This window comes from Myodes glareolus, chromosome 5, assembly GCF_982192425.1.
Source record: "Myodes glareolus chromosome 5, mMyoGla1.1, whole genome shotgun sequence".
Lineage (NCBI taxonomy): Eukaryota > Metazoa > Chordata > Mammalia > Rodentia > Cricetidae > Myodes > Myodes glareolus.
Window position 1 is genome coordinate 114,288,865 of NC_142030.1, and position 18,516 is coordinate 114,307,380.

Genomic DNA, 18,516 nt, shown 5'->3' on the forward strand with positions numbered 1-18,516 from the left:
TGTTGCCTCTTCGGTGGTCTGTACAGGAATGGCTGAGAGAGAGCTTCTGCTTCCAGAATACTCCCAGTCTCTTTGCTCCACCCTACTTCCTGTCTGGCTTTCCCGCCTATACTGCCTGCCTGGCCAATCAGCGTTTTATTAAAATGATTGACAGAATACAGATAATTCTCCCACACCATATAACAAAATAGGTATCAAGTAAGAATTATAGTTACAATAGTCTACTTGTATCAGGCAAAAAATAAGAAAACATACTATCATCTACTTTTTTCTTTTTGAGACTAAAGTTTCACATCAAATTTCTTTTATCATAACTAAGGAAAATTGTTAACTATTGTTTTCAACTCTTCAAAGACCCCAGAAGGATATAATACTACCTAAGTAATCAGGAAGTACATTGTAAGCAACTTCCAAAAATTTAGAATTGGCAGAGACCTTTTGCTGCCTGGACCAAAGTTCTTCTGTAACGTTGGGGCATCCATCTTCAGCCTATAGGCCCACAGTATCTGGCAGACTTTTTCATAAAGCAGGAAATTTGAAGGCTGTTTTGCCTATCTTGGCAGTTTGTCAGTCATTTTCTTCTGTATCCTACAGAATGTATGGCAGTTTCTTCTGTGAAGCAAGAACCCTGAAGGACCATCCTGTCTTTTGGAATGCTCAGTAGTCATTTTTTTTTTTTGTACGTCCTGCATGTCCAGTTCATACAGCATACCAGGCAAGAGCAGTTTCTTGCCCAAATGGCTAGCCTTGTCACATTTAAGGCAAATTCCATAACAAATTTCTTCAATGCCCATCAACCTCTCTGAATTAATTGGTGCTGTCAGAAGCAGACATGTCTCACTTTTAAGTTCTTAAAACATTTTAAATGCCATATTCCATAGATCTTTGAAGTGTAAAAGATTATCTAAGTAAAATAGATCTCTCTATATCTAAAAAGCATAACTAACATGACTATAAGTTTGACTATTATAAATGACTACCTATTAAACTGCAATTTTAAATTATACATTACATTTTTAAATGAGCTGTCTAACCATAGTACCTTAAACAAGAACAGAAACACATGTAGCAAAACTGACCTTAAATTTGTATCAATGGACCAAGATTCACACCAATGCATCTCTATATCTTATCTTCCTTATTTTTTAAGAGATTGATTGTCACCATTAACAATTTATACCCAACCCCTTTTGAATGAAAACAAACATTTATTAACAATCATTTTGGGAATTTGGGTATAGTTTTCTCCAAACTGTTCCCTGCTTTTGGTTTTTTGGGTTCATGAAGAACTTTCGGGGGTTCTTGTTTTATCAAACCACATTAGTCTGGAAGGAATCTACAGGTTCTCATCTGTGGAAACAAAAGCAGAACCTCTTTTCCAAAACAACATATCCTTAGACCCAAATTCTGAAGTCAGATAACTTTGTTGAGCTAACTTAGCAGTTCCCAGAAACAAATGTCTCACTGTTGTCAAATAATTCAAAGAAAACAGAATATGCATAATTTAGACTGTGTATTTTCCATCTTTATGTGGCTTTTCTTTATTTCTTTAATCTATGACTGTACTCTTTTATATTACTTTTACTGTCTCTTTAAAGGCTTCTTTTTATAACTGTCCATAGTCTGTCCTCTCTCCCAAGCTTATGTACATTTTTAAACACACTGTGTCTTGTTTAGAGATTATGCCTTAATCTGTCTTATTGTGCACCTGAAACCCTTTTCTGAAAAGAAGCATTTTAAAATTGTAAGAAGTGTGGTTGTGGTAACACTGGAGGCTGACTCCTCTCTTGGTCTTTCAATATGGTGAGGTACATTTACTGCCAGTTCTGGGACTGCTAGGTGGGAGCTGTGCTTACCACCTCAACTCCGAGAAGTACTGTGCAGCATATAACCTCTTTTTGCCTGAGTAAAAGCTAAATTTCCCATGAAGAGTGCTGCAAGACCTGGAAATGCCTCTGTGAATGGGGGCAGGAATCTGCCACGTTTTCCTGCCTGTGCATGCCTAGCTGACCTGATCCAGCCGCTTGCCCAGATGAGGGTGCTGAGCACCAGGTGTGCTCTTAGCTACTTTCCTCCTAACCCCAAGTAGGCACACAAGCACCTGGATCTAAAGTGTGTGGCTGGCTACGTGGCTTAGCCCCAAATGTATGGGTGCCATTTTGTAAGCAGAGACTATTCTTTCATTTCCTGGCTGCCCAGACCTAAATAATCACACAGAAACTGTAATAATTACAACACTGTTTGGCCTATTAGCTCAGGCTTCTTAGTAACTAAATCTTGTATCTTAATTTAACCCATTTATATTATTCTGTGTAACGTCCCAAGGCTGTGGCTTACTGGGTAAGGTTCTGTTCTGGCTTCTTTCTCTTTCGGCAGCTACATGGTGTCTCCTTGACTCCACCTACTCTCTTTCTAAATCTGTTCTGATTTTCTGCCTGGCTTTACTCTGCTAAGCCACTGGCTGAAACACTTTATTCACTATGCAATAAAAGCAATACATTTACAGAAGGCTATCCACATCTTTCTAGTACCTAGGAGGTGAAATGGGAGAATCACTTGAGATTGGGAAATGAAATGAGATCTCATCTCAAAATAAACAGAACCCTACTCCTTCCAAGCCTTAGTTCAACCCAAAGAAACTTATGTCAATGCTTGGCCCCTGGTGCAGTGTGGCAAAGGGTGCTTTTCAGTGTGAGCTGCATTCATTTTGGTGTCCTGCCAGCAGAGAGTGAGCTCAGAAGTCAATTCTCTTTTGGCATATTACAGTGTCTCTGACTTCTAAGACTTGGGCAAAACACTGCTCATCATGTGGTGTGTAGCTCATAAAGATGAGCAGCCACAGGGTCACATTTGCTCAGAAGATGTCTACCTAAAAATAGATAATGGTGAAGAACCTAGAGCAGAGCAGGTACACACAAGGTCTTTTGCTTTCCTAGACAAAGAACACATGAAGAGCTAGCAAGATAGCTCAGTGCACAGAAGAATTTGCCAGGCAAGCCTGGCAATTTGAACTTAAAATAAGTGGTGGCTCCACAAAGGCACCCTGATGTCCACATGTGCCCCCACACATTGAAACAGACACAGAAATAGGAAAATGGTTTATGAAGCAAATCCAACCATTCCAGAAGTGTAAAGATATTAAATTCACAATAAATCCATTCCCCAAAATAGATTTAGGGAATAGAACAATAACCCCAAGTCACAGCAACACAGAGGTCTTAAAGAATATACAAAAATTAAGTGCCAGAGGCTGAGCATAGTGGTGCATGCCTTATAGCACATGAGAAGTAGAAGAAGGTACATCTCTGAGTTTGAGGCCAGCATGGTCTACAGAGTGAGTTTCAAGTCAGCCAGGGCTGCCCAGTGAGATCCTGCCTATAAAAAGTAAAGTGTGGTTAAAGTGTCTGCTTAGCAACACTATTGTATATACCACCTTGTGATATATTCGAATTTATAGAGAGCACGTCTTTAAATTTTGGATCCACAAAAAATTCTTACTTTCAAGTGTGTTTAAATAAATTTATATTAATTCTTATTACTCAGAGACTGACCATGACAATTTACAGATTACTTACCCACAAACTACACGTGGTGATTTGAATAAGAATGGTCCCTAAATGCTCACGTTTGAATGCTTAGTCAACAGGGTGTAACACTACTTGAGACAGTTTAGTTGGTGTGGCTTTGCTGGCGGAAGTATATCACTGAGAGTGGGCTTTTATGTTCTCAAAACCCCAAGCCATGCCCAGTGGCTTTCTCTTTTCTTGCTGCCTACAGATTCTGATGTAGAACTGTCAGCTACTTCTCTATCAGATCAACCAACATGCAGCCATGCTCCCCACTGTGACAATGGCCTAAACTTCAGAAACTCAAGCAAGTCCCAATTAAATGTTTTCCTTTATAAGAGTTGCTGTACTCAGAGTGTCTCTTCATAGCAACAGACTTCTAAGACACTACACAAACCAATTCATTTGGAAAGAATTGTGTTGTTCTGCCAAAATATACTGCAGCTCTCATATAGTAGTTGTTGAAGAGTATATTTTAATTTTCTTTTAAAGAGAAGGTCTTGCTATGAAGCCCACGCTGGATTTGAATTCATGAGATTGTAAGTACACATGTCCACTCTTGATTCTTCCACATACTCATTAGTAATTATAAATTCTTTTTATCCAAAAAGATATGTATGTGTTTATTTTAATAAATTTATTCTTTTAACCAATTTAGACATTGTCTCCTACGTAGAAGGTCCCCAAAATAAAGAATACACAAGGTAGCCAAAAGTAGGTTATAGCAATTTACTTCACATAAGGACAGTATATCTCAGGCCTAGGATTTTCATCAAATATCAACAACAACAAAAAAAATCTGTACAGAAAACCTAAAGGCAGTCATATAGTATAGCATGTAAAATGTGCAAATATACTTTAAAATGCAATTACTGTGTAGCACTTGCAAGGTAGAACTGCATAGCAATTCTAGTTAACCTAGTAATTGTTTGCATGTAGTCAATGCAAATGTCCAAGGCACAACTCAGAGTTGGTACACAAGTGTGTAACACATACACTCATATCATTTATTTGAAGACAGTAAAATAACATGATGCTATGTTTAATGAGACATCAGTTTATCGCTAAGGTTTCATGAAATACCACACTGATAATGTTTGTGTAGCTAGGACAAACTGTTCCCTGAACTTAAAAAGTGAAAGACAAGATTCTCGTTTTCCTATATTAAAAAATTATATATATATATGTACACACATACACACACACACATGTTATACACAGGAAACATCCTAAAGTCCAAAGGGAAGCCATTTTCTTATTATTAAAGGTTCCCATTACAATTATTTCATAACAATTCTTTAAAAAAAACTATACTTCTTTGCCACCTCTTTTGGTCAATCTTGGCTACAAAAAGACACTGAAGGACAGCTTTCCGCTCCAAGGCGAAGATGACTAGCCGAGAAGGTCTGAGTGCACAGTGAAAGGTGTCATGTGCACAGAAAAGCCTGTGGCCTGCAGCGGAATCATTTTATCTACACAGGAAGACTCAACCCACTACAAAGTCAACAAGAGCACTGGCTGTGGTACAAACCCCTAATTCATCAGTGTGCTCTGTGCTTTACCGCCCATCCCTGAGAGTAAAGATTCTACCGTTTTTAATTTTTAATAAAGCAATTAACTTTACATTGATAAGAATGCTTAAAGATTTTTTCAAGATAATTATCATTAGCTTTAGCCCCATTTCAGTTTCCTTAAGGAAAAAAATGAAGGGAGGGAGGGAAGAAGGGAGGAAGGAAGGAAAGGAAGGAAAGACATTGCTCTTTGAAAGAGTGCTCTTAAAAATCCTAAATACCACACATCAAGCCAAGTTCGAGGCTCTCCTCACTATTGCTCGCTTCCTTACAATTTTTGTTAACTGGAGAATTTAACAGGTAGTGTAGGAAAAAGTATAACACAAGCCTGAAGAAACATGAAGGGAGATGTATGTTTTCCTGTGTGAAAGAGTTTTACTGGAAATAATCTGAATGTCATCCAAGAAAGGCAAAATACCTAGAAAAGAGGAAGTGTAGAGTAAACATGTTGTTGCTGCCTTGCACTAGCCTTCCTGACCAAAATCCTCTGTAAACTTCTTTAATTTCAACAAGTCATGCTCATTGACGGTGGGTTTCGTGCTGGACAGAGACCGCAGCATGTCCCACTGTTAAGAGAAAAGGAGAGCATTAATAATGGACTGTCTTGTTAGTTATTAATTACTAATTTACAGTTGAATAGGAAAGTCTGCAGCATCAAATTCCTAAGAGCAAATAAATCCCTGACTCTTCCTGTGGCCTTCCTGATGCTCATTACCTACTGCAAGGAGGTAATGTCCCCTAGACGCCTGGGGACTAACACCTTTCACAGCCCAGCTATGATCTCAGTCCTTCAACAAGAGGTTTTTTCCCATCAAGTGTAACTCAGAAGGAAAATGGTAATTGTACAAAAAATTAACAATTTATTATGATCTCTGTGGAAATTTGTAACTGAAGCAGCACATTCTGAAAGTCTATTAGCTTTTCAATAACAGAAAATCCTCTACATTATTTTAATCCTTCCAATGAACACTGAAATCTGCACTTGTAGTAACATCACTATATTCCTTTTGAATTGTACTTAACCATACTCCTTTTTACTACAAAAACACATTTATGTATTATGTAAGTCACTTGGTTTAACTTAAATGAAGCAATGCTTTAGAGTAATGAGATTTTTTTAAGTTAAAACTAACAGTGAAACTGAAATATGCTAACATTAGAAAGTCATTAAAAATAAAATAGCAAATGAAATAAGGAAACACTAAGTTATTGTGAATTCTTCAAAGCAGGACATAACACAAAAACTTAAAAAATAATCTAATGTATCAAGGACTGCAACAAAAGAAATTTCTGAATAATATCAGATGAGCAGTAATGAGACACAGGCATACACATACACCTATGCCTGGTGTCTGTCTAGGGAGCCATTCAGAGCTTCCTCTCTAGATGCTCCTGGAAAACCTAGCACCAACACTCTGAACTGGCAGCTTAAGCAGAAGTTTAACACTGAGTGTTCATCAGCAACCAAACAGACTTTTCCAGCACCCCAGTAATCTAAAAATACATCTTACAAAAGAAATCTGGTGAATTACTTTTATTCCTACAGTAGAAACACACATAAAATCAAAAATCTTTTAAAAGTCTTATATCGTATTTGAGAAAAAGGTTCAATGTTTTCTGCAGAAAAACTTAAGAGCTGCGTTATTTAAACTGTCTATGTAGCCTTAAGAAGTAAAACAAAACCAACACTATTTATGAATAGTATCATACAAGAGTTGATATTTTTGAATATTTTTAAACATGTAAGATTCAGGGGCAAAACTCAAATTTTATTTAAGTTCTAACAGTATTTTACTCAATATATATGAGAATTTTGTGGATGACTTATAAAGTCAGAAATTTTTGCTTTTAAAATATAGCCTTTTCAATTAACACAAGTTTCACAACTTTATTACTTTTATATCTATGCACAATTAATAATTCCTCAAGTATTACTTACATGAACCTGATAAAAAATCTCTAGCTGGTGTCACAAAAATAATTTTGACAAATTAGTGTATAAAGATTTAAAATGTCCTACCATGGAAACAACTGGCTCTAAGAGTTTATCTCCAGGGACATCCATCCATGTCATCTCCACAGCACCGGGGTCTCCTGGAGAGCAGGGGGTCAGCAGGTCATTTACAATGCAGTTAGGGTCAGCTCTTGAGGGTCCACGAACCTGTAATCACAGTAACTTGAATTTATCTGAATAAATGAAATAAGAATTAAGAGTTTGATCATTATCAGAAAAGCTAAAAATACATTAATTTTTATGTTGTATTAAAATGTTTACTCCAGGAACAATAGTATAAGGAAAAGATGTTATCAATTAAGTTGATTTAAAATTTTTTAGATTTTGATTGACTTACAATTTTTCTTGATGCATTTCTATAGGTTGATACTTCATAAAATAATTTATGCAATTATTGGGATTAAAAAGTTCTGAAAGAGAAGCTGTTACTTTTAGCTACCCTTTCTTCTTTTTATCTAATGCTTATTAAATAGTAGTCACCTTACAGATCAAAACAAACATATTACAAAATTTTCCTAAATTGTTCTTTTCCATGGCTGAAAAATTTGTGACATTTTGCAGGACTACTTAACCTTAAAATTATTATCTATGTCTCTTAATAAAAACCTAAAAAAAAAAAAAGACTTCATATGTGGTGGTTTCAATGGGACTGTCCCACACAGTGTTAGGCATTTCAATGTGTGGTTCCCAGATGGTAGACAGTTTAGAAAGGATTAGGGGATATGGCCTTGTTGAGGAAGTGTGTCACTGGGGGTGGGCTTTGAGATTTCAAAAGCACAAGCCCAGTCTGTCTCTCTCTGCTTACAATTTGCAGATAAGATGTTAAGCTCTCAGCTACTGCCCTAGCACCATGCCGCCCGTCTGCTGCCATGCTCCCTGCCATGGACTCACCCTCTGAAACTGTGAGCAAGCCCTCTGGTAAATAAATGCTTTCTGCTATGAACTGCCTTGGTCTTGGACATGTTGTCTGTTCACAGCAATACAAAGTAAGACAATAGGTAAGAGCCACACTGGGTAGTTTTTTGTCAACTTGTCCCAAGGTAGAATCATTTTGGAAGAATTGAGAAAAACTTTTTACCTTTTATAGGAAGTCTATCAATCATTTTTTTGATTAATGATTTGTGTGGGAGGACCTAGTCGATTGTATCACCTCTGGGCAGGTGGTCCTGTTATATGTAAAAAAGGAGTGCCAGGAAGCAACACTCTTCCATGACCTCTGTATCAATTTCTGTCTTCAGGTTCCTGCTCTGACGACTTCTCACCATGGACTAAACTCAGAACCATAAGGAATACACCCTTCCCAACCCCAGACTGCTTTTAGTTACAGTTTTATCACATCAACAGAAAGTCAACTAGGACAAAAATAAAGTGCTTAATAATCTCCGTCATTTCATGAAACATAACACAGTTAAAACAAGGTTTTAGCAATTTCTAAAAGAAGTGCCTTTGCAGCAAAGTAAAATACAAATATTCAGATGGCAATACATTTTTATCAAATTTATTTCATGATTAACTTTATTTCAGGATTGGTATAGGTAGGTGTAAAGTAAAGTAAAAGCTTTCTGTGAACACACTCACACGCAGTTTCTTTGTATTTATGTCTATCTTTCTTCCCAGCTGCATGAGATCAGGAGTTTTGTCTGTGTTTATCTGTTTACAATCTGGTATGGTGCAAATATACCAGATTCTCCTCCAGATTGCTCTGGCTACCCAAGAAGTACATTCTAAACCATCTGAAAGACGTAGAAATGCCTCAAATCACTCTATATAAAAACACAGTATTTTAGGATCATGAATAATATTCACTGGAGAAGTTTTCTCCCCCCGCCCCACTATAGTCTTTTGAGACAGGGTTTCTGTGTGTAGCCCTGGTTGTTCTGGAACTACTTTGTAGACCAGGCTGGCCTTGAATTTACATATCTCTGTCTGTCTCCTAAGTGCTGGGGTTAAAGGTGTATACGTTGCCATGCTGAGTGAGGAATTACTTTCAATGCATCAGAAATATATGTGTTACATAAATTGCTCACCTTTTTGAAGTGAGTGGCTGACTGAACTTTTCTAACAGGCTGCATAAGAGCATCCCGAACAATGATACTTATATCTGCTCCTGAATAGCCATCCGTCTTCCTCCCAAGTTCTTGGAAGTCTGCTTCTGTGAGGCTGTTCTGAGTGCTGCCCAAGTGCAATTTAAACATGGCTGCACGGGCATGTGCTTCAGGCAAAGGAATATAAATACGTTTCTCAAATCTTAAAAGAAATTATACAAATGACATTAAATATATATCTTAATTTCAATGTAAAATGTGTATATTTAGAAAACGACAGGCATTTAGTTAGACATTCTCAACTGTACCAAATTAGGGTAAACCACACCAGAGTTAAACACCCATAAGCTTTTCAAAATTTACCAGCCAGTTCCTCCTCCCTCTTCACTGTCCCATCCCTTCCCCGCACCTCCCTTCTACCCTCCTATCCATTCCTCTGTCTCCACTCAGAAGGAGTAAGGCCTCCCATGGGAGTCCACAATGCATGGCAGATAAAGTTGAGGCAGGACCAAGTTCCTCTCCCTTGTATCAAGGCATACCACTACAGGGTAGAGCCAGCTCATGTGTCAGGGACGGGTCCTGGTCCCACTGTGGGGCCCCACAAAAGACCAAGCTACAAAACTGTCACTCAGATGCAGAGGGCCTAGGTCAGTCCAGAGTCTGTGAGCTCCCACAAGCTCAGGGCAGCTGTCTCTGTGGTGGGTTTCCCCATCACGATTTTGATTTCTCTTTGCTAATATAATCCCTCCTCCTTCTCTTCAATTGGACTCCAAGAGCTTGGCCTAGTGCTTGGCTGAAATACTCATGTATTTAAGTGCAAGTATATATATGCACACATTTATATACACATGTCAGGGGAGACTATGATATGCCAAAAACTAAAATTAGAAGCAAAATAATCAGGAAACAAGTTTTGACTGGTTTAATCTTTCACACTCAACTTTTGGATCATTTCTGTTCTGTTTGCACCTGGAATTTATGGCATAAAGGCAGATCTGTACTCTGAACTTGTGATAAACACACTAATCATTCATTACCATAATGTTTGCATCTGGAATTTATGGCAAAAAGGCAGATCCTACAGATCTGAACTCTGAACTTGTGATGAACAGAGTAATGATTCATAATATAAAACAAAGACTACCATAATTCTCTAAGTTCAAAACAGCAAAACTACTTAAAATCTTAAGGCTAAGCATTACATTGCATAAATGTAATTACATAAAATGTTCTTTTCACTATGAGTTCATTCTGAATAATCTTGTACTATACATTAAAAGTAGTTTGTTAATAATTTTACTTGTTGTGGTGTCTTGAAAGAATATGGTCCCTAAAGGGAGTGGCATTATTAGGTTTGGCCGCATTGGAGGAAAGATGTCACTGTGGAGGCAGGATTTGAAGTTTCACATATGCTCAAGATACTGTCAAGAGTCACAGACCACTTCACGTGGCCTAGAAGATGTAGGACTCTCAGCTATTTCTCTAGTACCATGTCTGTCCACACACTGCCATGTCCCTCCATGAAAACAATGGACTGAACTTCTGAACTGTAAGCAAGCCCCCTCAATAAATGTTTTCCTTAAAGAGTTGCTGTATGGCATAAGAACAGACAGGAGGACCAATGGAACCAAATAGAAGACCCGGATATCAATCCAGACATCTTCGAACACCCGATCTTTGAAAAAGAAGCAAAAAAATATCAAATGGAAAAAAGAAAGCATATTTAACAAGTTGTGCTGTCATAAATGGATATCAACATGTAGAAGAATGAAAATAGACCCATATCTATCACCATGCACAAAACTCAAGTTTAAATGAATCAAAGACCTCAACATAAAGCCAGCCACACTGAACCTTATAGAAGAGAAAGTAGGAAGTACACTTGAACACATTGGCACAGGGAACCACTTCCCAAATATAACCCCAGCAGCACAGACACTGAGAGAAACAATAAATGAGACCTCCTGAAACTGAAAAGCTTCTGTAAAGCAAAGGACACGGTCAACAAGACAAAAAGACAACCTACAGAATGAGAAAAGATCTATACTAACTCCACATCAGACAGAGGTCTGATCTCCAAACTATACAAAGAACTCAAGAAATTGGACACCAAAAGATCACATAATTCAATAAAAAATGGAGTACAGACCTAAACAGAGAACTCTCAACCGAGAAATCTAAAATGACTCAAAGACACTTAAGGAAATGTTCAACATCCTTAGTCAGCAGAGAAATGCAAATCAAAACAACTCTGAGATTCCATCTTATACCTGTAAGAATGGCCAAGATCAAAATCACTGATGACCACTTATGATGGAGAGGTTGTGGGAAAAAGGGAACACTTCTGCATTGCTGCTGGGAATGCAAGCTGGTACAACCCCCTTGGATGTCAGTGTGGCGATTTCTCAGAAAATTAGGAAACAACCTTCCTCAAGACCCAGTAATACCACTTTTGGGTATATATCCAAAGGATGCTCAATCATGCCACAAGGACATGTGCTCAACTATGTTCATAGCAGCATTGTTTGTCATAGTCAGAACCTGGAAACAGTGTAAATGCTCCTCATCTGAAGAATGGATAAGGAAAATAAATATGGTACATTTACACAATGGAGTACTACACCGCAGGAAAAAAATAACAACATCTTGAATTTTGCAGGAAAATGGATGGAGCTAGAAAACATAATTTTGAGTGAGGTAACCAAGACAAAGAAAGACAATTATCACATGTACTCACTCATAAGTGGTTTTTAATCATAAAGCAAGGAAAGTCAGCCTACAAACCACAATCCCAGAGAATTTAGACAACAATGTGGACACTAAGAGAGACTTACATAGATACTACATGGGAAGTATAAAAAGACAAGATCTCCTGAGTAAATTGGGAACATTTGGACCTTAGAAGAGGGCTGAAGGGGAGGGGAGAGGCAGGGAGAGGAGCAGAGGAAAATGTAGAGCTCAATAAATATCAATAAAAAATGTATAAAATAAAAATTAAAAAAAAGAGTTGCTGTGGTCATGATGTCTCTTCACAGCAACAAAAAATCTAACGACGACACTTGCCTTCGTAAAATTCAGGCATTTGGAAGCAGAGAGGAAGCAAGGAGGGACAATTTTTTGCAGACTCACTGTGCAATGTTTTAAAAAGTTTCTCTTACCTTGGCATAGGCTTGTCTTTGGAATCAGCCCACTTTCTAAACCTGTCTAACACAGTACCTCTGGTGGTACTGGATGCTAATTTAGTATGCTGTTAAAGCAACACATGAAAGTGATACAGTGGCACACACGTATGTGCTCTTTTTTATCACCAATTAAAGAATGCTACAGGGAGCCACAGAGCTGTGAAGAATCTATATACTGTTTCTAGAGCTGGTTTCAATTTTACTTTAAAAAAATGACAGAAAATCTTTTTTTGTTGTTTTTAACAGGGTTTTTATAGTCTAAACTGGCCTAAAACTTGCTTCATAGCTGAAGATAACCTTAAGTTCTTAGTTCTCCTGCCTTCTTCTAAGTGCTAGGATTGTAGATGACTGCCACTTCACTCAGTAACAAACCTTGTTTGTTTTCCACTAACCACTGTCTTCCTAGCAAAGCATGGTAGCTCATGCCTGTGAACATAGAACCTCTAAGGCTGAAGTAGGAGGGCTGCTGTGAGTTGAAGCTAGCCCTATTTACAGAATAATGAGTAACAGTAACAAATCATTTTCTTATGGACAACAATATGGTGCCCAGTGGCAGGCCAGCCCATGGACTTCAACACGACTTCAGAAGGCAGTACAGACGACAGACATCAACATGGCTTTCTGATTCCTGCTCCCGCTTACTGTAAAGGGCAAGGCAGCACCTTTTGCAGTGGTATCGATGACTGCAGACTCACCGTTAAGAAAATTAGACATTGCCGGGTGGTGGTGGCGCACGCCTTTAATCCCAGCACTCGGGAGGCAGAGGCAGGCGGATCTAGGTGAGTTCGAGGCCAGCCTAGTCTACAAGAGCTAGTTCCAGGACAGGCTCCAAAACCACAGAGAAACCCTGTCTCGAAAAACCAAAAAAAAAAAAAAAAAAAAAAAAGAAAATTAGACATAGAAGGCTTCTATGAAAACCCCCAAAAGTAACAGCCTAGAAAAGATTCCATAGAAGAGAACTCTTAAAAATAGGGATAAGGAGCAGGGCGGTGGTGGCGCACACCTTTAATCCCAGCACTTAGGAGGCAGAGGCAGGGGATTTCTGTGAGTTCAAGGTCAGCCTGGTCTACAAAGTGAGTTCTAGGACAGCTAGGACTGTTACTTGAAAAATAAGAAAAGGGATTATGATTCAGTTTTATTTAAGAGGCTCGCCAATTAGAGTTTGACCATGCTTCAGTGACTATATGGACAACAAAAATTGAAATTGGACTTGTTTATTATGGGGGGTGGGGTGGAGTCACAAAGGCTGGGAGACAGACCTCTTGAGAACTGGGAAGTAGGCTGGGTGGTGATGGCACAAGCCTTTAATCCCAGCAGAGGCAGGCAGATATCTGTGAGTTTGAGGCCAGCCTGGTCTACAAGAGCTAGTTCCAGGACAGGCTCTAAAACTATAGCAAAACCCTGTCTTGAGAAACCAAAAAATAAAAATAAAAAAATAAGAACTGGGAAATGAGTGTGATTGGGGTACATTATGTGATTAAATAATCAATAAAACTATTTTGTTTGGAAAAAGAAAAGGAAATCATTTTGCGAACTTTATATGAAAAATTTTCACTGAGATACAGAACTGTTTTTGTCAATTTTGAAGCATCATTCCTCCAAAATTTAATCAAAACTAAAGTTAAGCATAGACACCAAGCAATGTACTTTCCAAAGCGGAAGACTCCAGTATACAGAGTTGTTATCTTCATTACAGCCAGCAAAAACACAAGTCAAGGCCATCCATCCCCAACACAAGGGGAGAAAGAGGGCTAGGATTAACGAATAAAAAGGATTCAAAAGTAAACTATTTTTTAAAAGTTATTAGAATAAATTCCTATAAAGGAAAGTGATATTATCATTTAGTGCTACATTGATGGTTAGAAATAAGATCTTCATTCTATCATCATACCTCCGCCTAATTGCAGAATCCAGAACCCAGGGTATGTTTGTAGCTCCCAGAACTAAAATGCCATCATTGTCCACACCAACTCCTGCATTAAAATACGTAATATTTTAAATAATCATTTGATGCTTTCTGTTTTAAAAGTCTCTGGTGTATACTCACTCACATAACACTGCCATATAAGGACATTTTCATAGACGTATGGGAGGAATTTGGAGTATACTCTCCCAATGTTCCATCTCTCCCCTTCCCATTAGCTCCCTTTGTTCCCTGAGGCACTTTCTTCTACTTTCACGGCATACAGATAAATATAAGTTTACATTTCTCATAAAATCTAGTAACTACACATGAGAAAATATGATAGTCTTCCTGAGACTTAGTTTGTTAAGTTATAGCCATTGTTATGTAAATGATACAATTTCATTCTTTGCATCTAAAAAATTCCATTGTGTACAAGCATGCACACAAGCAAATGCTTTTAATCTACTCTCCATGACATATTTATGTTCCATTAGGAAATCCAGTGCTTTATGTAACACTGAAGTACTTCATCTTAATCTTTACAAACACTACAACTAATCAAGAACCACACCACTCAAGTACCAACCATACTGTCCAAAAAAGCAAATCTCCTAGATTATGGGCAAATACTATTAATATTCTTTTCAAAATATTCTTTCATGACGCTCCTGGTACATGAGTAGAGATATAATCTTTTTACTAATAAAACTGTGAATCCTGCAAGATAATTACAAAAGTGATACATTCATGCAGGGAGTGGTGGTGCATACCTTTACTCTCATGCTTGGGAGGCAGAGCCAAGCACGAGTATCTATGAGGCTAGTTTGGTCTATGTCAGGAGTTAAAAGGCCAGCAAGGGCTACATACTGAGAGCCTGTCTCAAAACAAAAATAAGAAGGGCAATAACAGTATTTTAAGAGAAATTCTACTTAAATTCATTTCCGCTAGTGGTTAAACAAGAATCAGAAGCTACCTTAAAAACCAGTAATACTACCTTGCATTTGAACCAGGAACTCGGTCTTAATTCTCCGTGCAGCTTCACTTTCATTTTCACTTCTTGAACCGCACAAAGAATCAATCTCATCAATGAAGATAATGGAAGGCTTATTCTCTCTGGCAAGCTGGAATAAGTTCTTAACCAGTCTAAAAATAAGAGTAAATAATGCTTGTGGTTTCTAAAGAATACAAAAGGACCACAACAAGGCAATATACCAATATTATAAGATCCACAAAGACTAACAGCCTAATCACACTGCAGGGGTAAAACACAAATTACAACCAGATACTAGATAATTCACTAAATTATATACACACAGACATATGCACACGTGCATGCAAACACATTTACAAGTACATACATATACACACTAGCTTTTTTCCTACAAAATAAATTCCCAGCTAGGTACTGAGCTTGACAGAGAAATGAACACCTATATTACATTCCTTCCCTGAGTATTTAGCAATGGTATATGGAACCTATTAGTGCACAGACTGACAGAGTGACTGACACAGACACCAAAGTGAAAACTTGCAATGCACCACTTACTTCTCACTTTCCCCCAGCCACTTAGAGACAAGGTCAGAGGAAGATATTGAGAAAAATGTTGAGTTGTTTGCTTCTGTTGCAACAGCTTTGGCTAAATAGGATTTCCCTGTTCCTGGTGGTCCAAATAACAGGATTCCTCTCCAAGGTGTCCTCTTTCCTATATGTTGTATTAGAAAAATAACACGAGAATTTCAAGACTATTCATTTCAGTTACTGCAGACATTGTCCATACTGAAGAATATTATAAAAGGTCTTCACTTGAAATATCAGTAAGATTAAGAAGATAGTTTAAACCTGATCAATCTAAGGTATGTCTTAAGTGTATATGACCTGCCTTTTATTGAGACATCAATCAAAAACACATTTACAAAAATACTGACCTCCTAATAGGAAGTTCATTTACTTCCTCACTCATCTGTTCAACCGAAGTATGGAAATCACTATGCATGATACAGAGAGACAAAAGGATCTCTGCTCCCCGGGGACAGAAAGTTCAGTTAAAGGTCCCGTTCAACACTAGACTAATGCAGGAGAATCACAACCACAGAGCAGGGGCAGCTGTAAAGCCTTGCTTCTAAATATCTGTCACCTATGCAGGATGACAATATGATGGTGTTATTTAGTTTTTGCATCAGTCATTTAGGGATGGTTCTGCTGCAGACAGGAGGTGCCCACTGCAGTTTGTATGTGGATTCTTTTAAAATTCATATTATATAATTCTATGTAGCCTGCTATATTTTAGACAATACTGTAATTTTTGATTAGCCAAATTAAGGCACAGTAAATTAATCCCCCTACTCCTTGTTTCATTTAAGCAGAAGTAGGATTTACAATGATACTTTCTTATATCATTGCCCAATTATTGAAGCCTCTGATTGTCACACTAGCCTATGTTTCCTGGTAAATCAGGAATTTCTTAGAACTCTTAAGACCTCCAGATTGTAGTATATTGTCATCCTCCATATGACAGATTATTCTGCAATGTATACCTGAAATATAGAGACGGAAAGGAACATCTTTGTAAAAATAGTTTACTACATCTAAATGTCAATTCAAGATAATTCACATATTGGAGACATGAATTCACAATGCTCTACCTTAATCACTGATATGTTTGAAATAAAACTGTTAGGAGTCATTTCACCTGTAAATAGATGAGGAAATTTAATAGGCAGAATCACAGCCTCTTTAAGTGCTTCTTTGGCTCCTTCAAGACCAGCAACATCACTCCATTTTACATTTGGTCGCTCTATAACAATGGCACCTACAAAATAATGGGTCATCTTTAAATTGAGAAAGACTAGTGCAGCAAAGTTAGAAAGCAACATTTAAAAAGTACACTGTAAAACTTCAATGTTTTCAGTACTATGACTCTTTGTGAAGCAGTGTGATGAGAAAATTGTTAGAAATCATTAGGAGGCAAGAACTTGGTAATTTACTATGCAGCTATGGACAAGACTCAGTGCCTAAATTTCTGCTCCCTTATTAGTGAAATGAAAATAGAACCACCTGGCCAAACCACACAGACAGGTTAGCACACGGACCAGGTGACACAGAGGACGAGAGCTGTGTACTGGCCCTGGACATCAAAGGACTCATCCAGTGGGGCTAGCTTACTATTTCTCTTGTTAACACTCGCCATTAGAATACAAGAGAGAATATGCTTCAGTGATTTTAGCTAAAGATAGAAAGACAGGAGACAAAATAAGAGGAAAGACAGAAGGAATGGAAATGAGAGAGAAAGAGTTAATGGAAAAGACAAGCATGCTCTTAAAGACCTGCAATTCTTTCTTGAGATTTGCAAAACTGTCTATCTGGCTTTTAAACAGGATCATTAAAAAAAAGCAATTAACAACGTTACTTAAAGGAGTGCCTTAGTTTCTCAGAGTAGTGCATTAAAAAACTACAGAAACTGTTACAGTAAGAGTCCAAGAAAAATATCCTGTAATTATCTGAAGAAACCTCTAGCTAGTTTCATCAAAAGCTTTTTCAACTTTCTAGTACACAAGAACTGCTTTACTAAATCACTAAACAGTCTAAGAAGATGAGACGCAGCCACTCTGCTGGGGAATGGCTCAGTCACAAAGTCCACACCGTGTCCCCAGCACCCATGTCTGTAACTCCAGCTCTGGGGATGTGAAGTGCAGACACAGGAAGATCCATGGGGTTCACTGCCCACCAGTCAAGCTCAGCAGATGAGCTCCAGGTTTAGTAACAGAGCTTGTTGCAAAAACTAAAGAAGAATGATCTAGGATGGTGCTTGAGGTCAACCTCTGGCCTACACACCCACAAATATACACAAAAAGATGGCAGGTAGTTGTTTAAACAGAACACAGACACCTTCATATACATGAATCACTAATCACTAAATACTTTTAAACCCAATTTCTTATTAGAAATTACTACCTACGCATCTAAGCCCATACTTAGTAACTTTTCTAAAGTATAAAAATCTATAATTACTAGGCTAAAATAGAATAAATTTTGCTTCATAATAGTTCAGTGTGATACAAGAAAGTCAATGTGCATTATATGGGTTCCACTAATATTGGTAACATCAAAAAAAATCTACACCACATGATAGGGCTTCATTCATGAAATGAAGGTAAGTTTTCTTTCTCCATGTATATCATCTGGTTAACACAAGATTTTCATGTAATCTAACACCGCGAGAAACTGGAACAAT

At 37.8% G+C, this 18,516-nt stretch overlaps 1 protein-coding gene across 1 annotated transcript in view; it reads right to left on the bottom strand.

Moving 5' to 3' along the window:
* Nucleotides 1–4,281: 4,281 nt before the first annotated feature.
* The window catches only part of Vps4b (vacuolar protein sorting 4 homolog B), a 29,259-nt gene continuing 15,024 nt past the window's right edge, over nucleotides 4,282–18,516 (bottom strand). The window contains exons 5-11 of the mRNA XM_048443868.3: nucleotides 16,975–17,094; nucleotides 15,831–15,987; nucleotides 15,279–15,427; nucleotides 14,270–14,351; nucleotides 9,179–9,398; nucleotides 7,158–7,298; nucleotides 4,282–5,703 (exon numbers count right to left, since the gene is read on the bottom strand). Coding sequence (XP_048299825.1) covers nucleotides 5,602–5,703; nucleotides 7,158–7,298; nucleotides 9,179–9,398; nucleotides 14,270–14,351; nucleotides 15,279–15,427; nucleotides 15,831–15,987; nucleotides 16,975–17,094 — 971 coding nt within the window. The 3' untranslated portion in view covers nucleotides 4,282–5,601. The remainder of the gene's footprint in view (nucleotides 5,704–7,157; nucleotides 7,299–9,178; nucleotides 9,399–14,269; nucleotides 14,352–15,278; nucleotides 15,428–15,830; nucleotides 15,988–16,974; nucleotides 17,095–18,516) is intronic.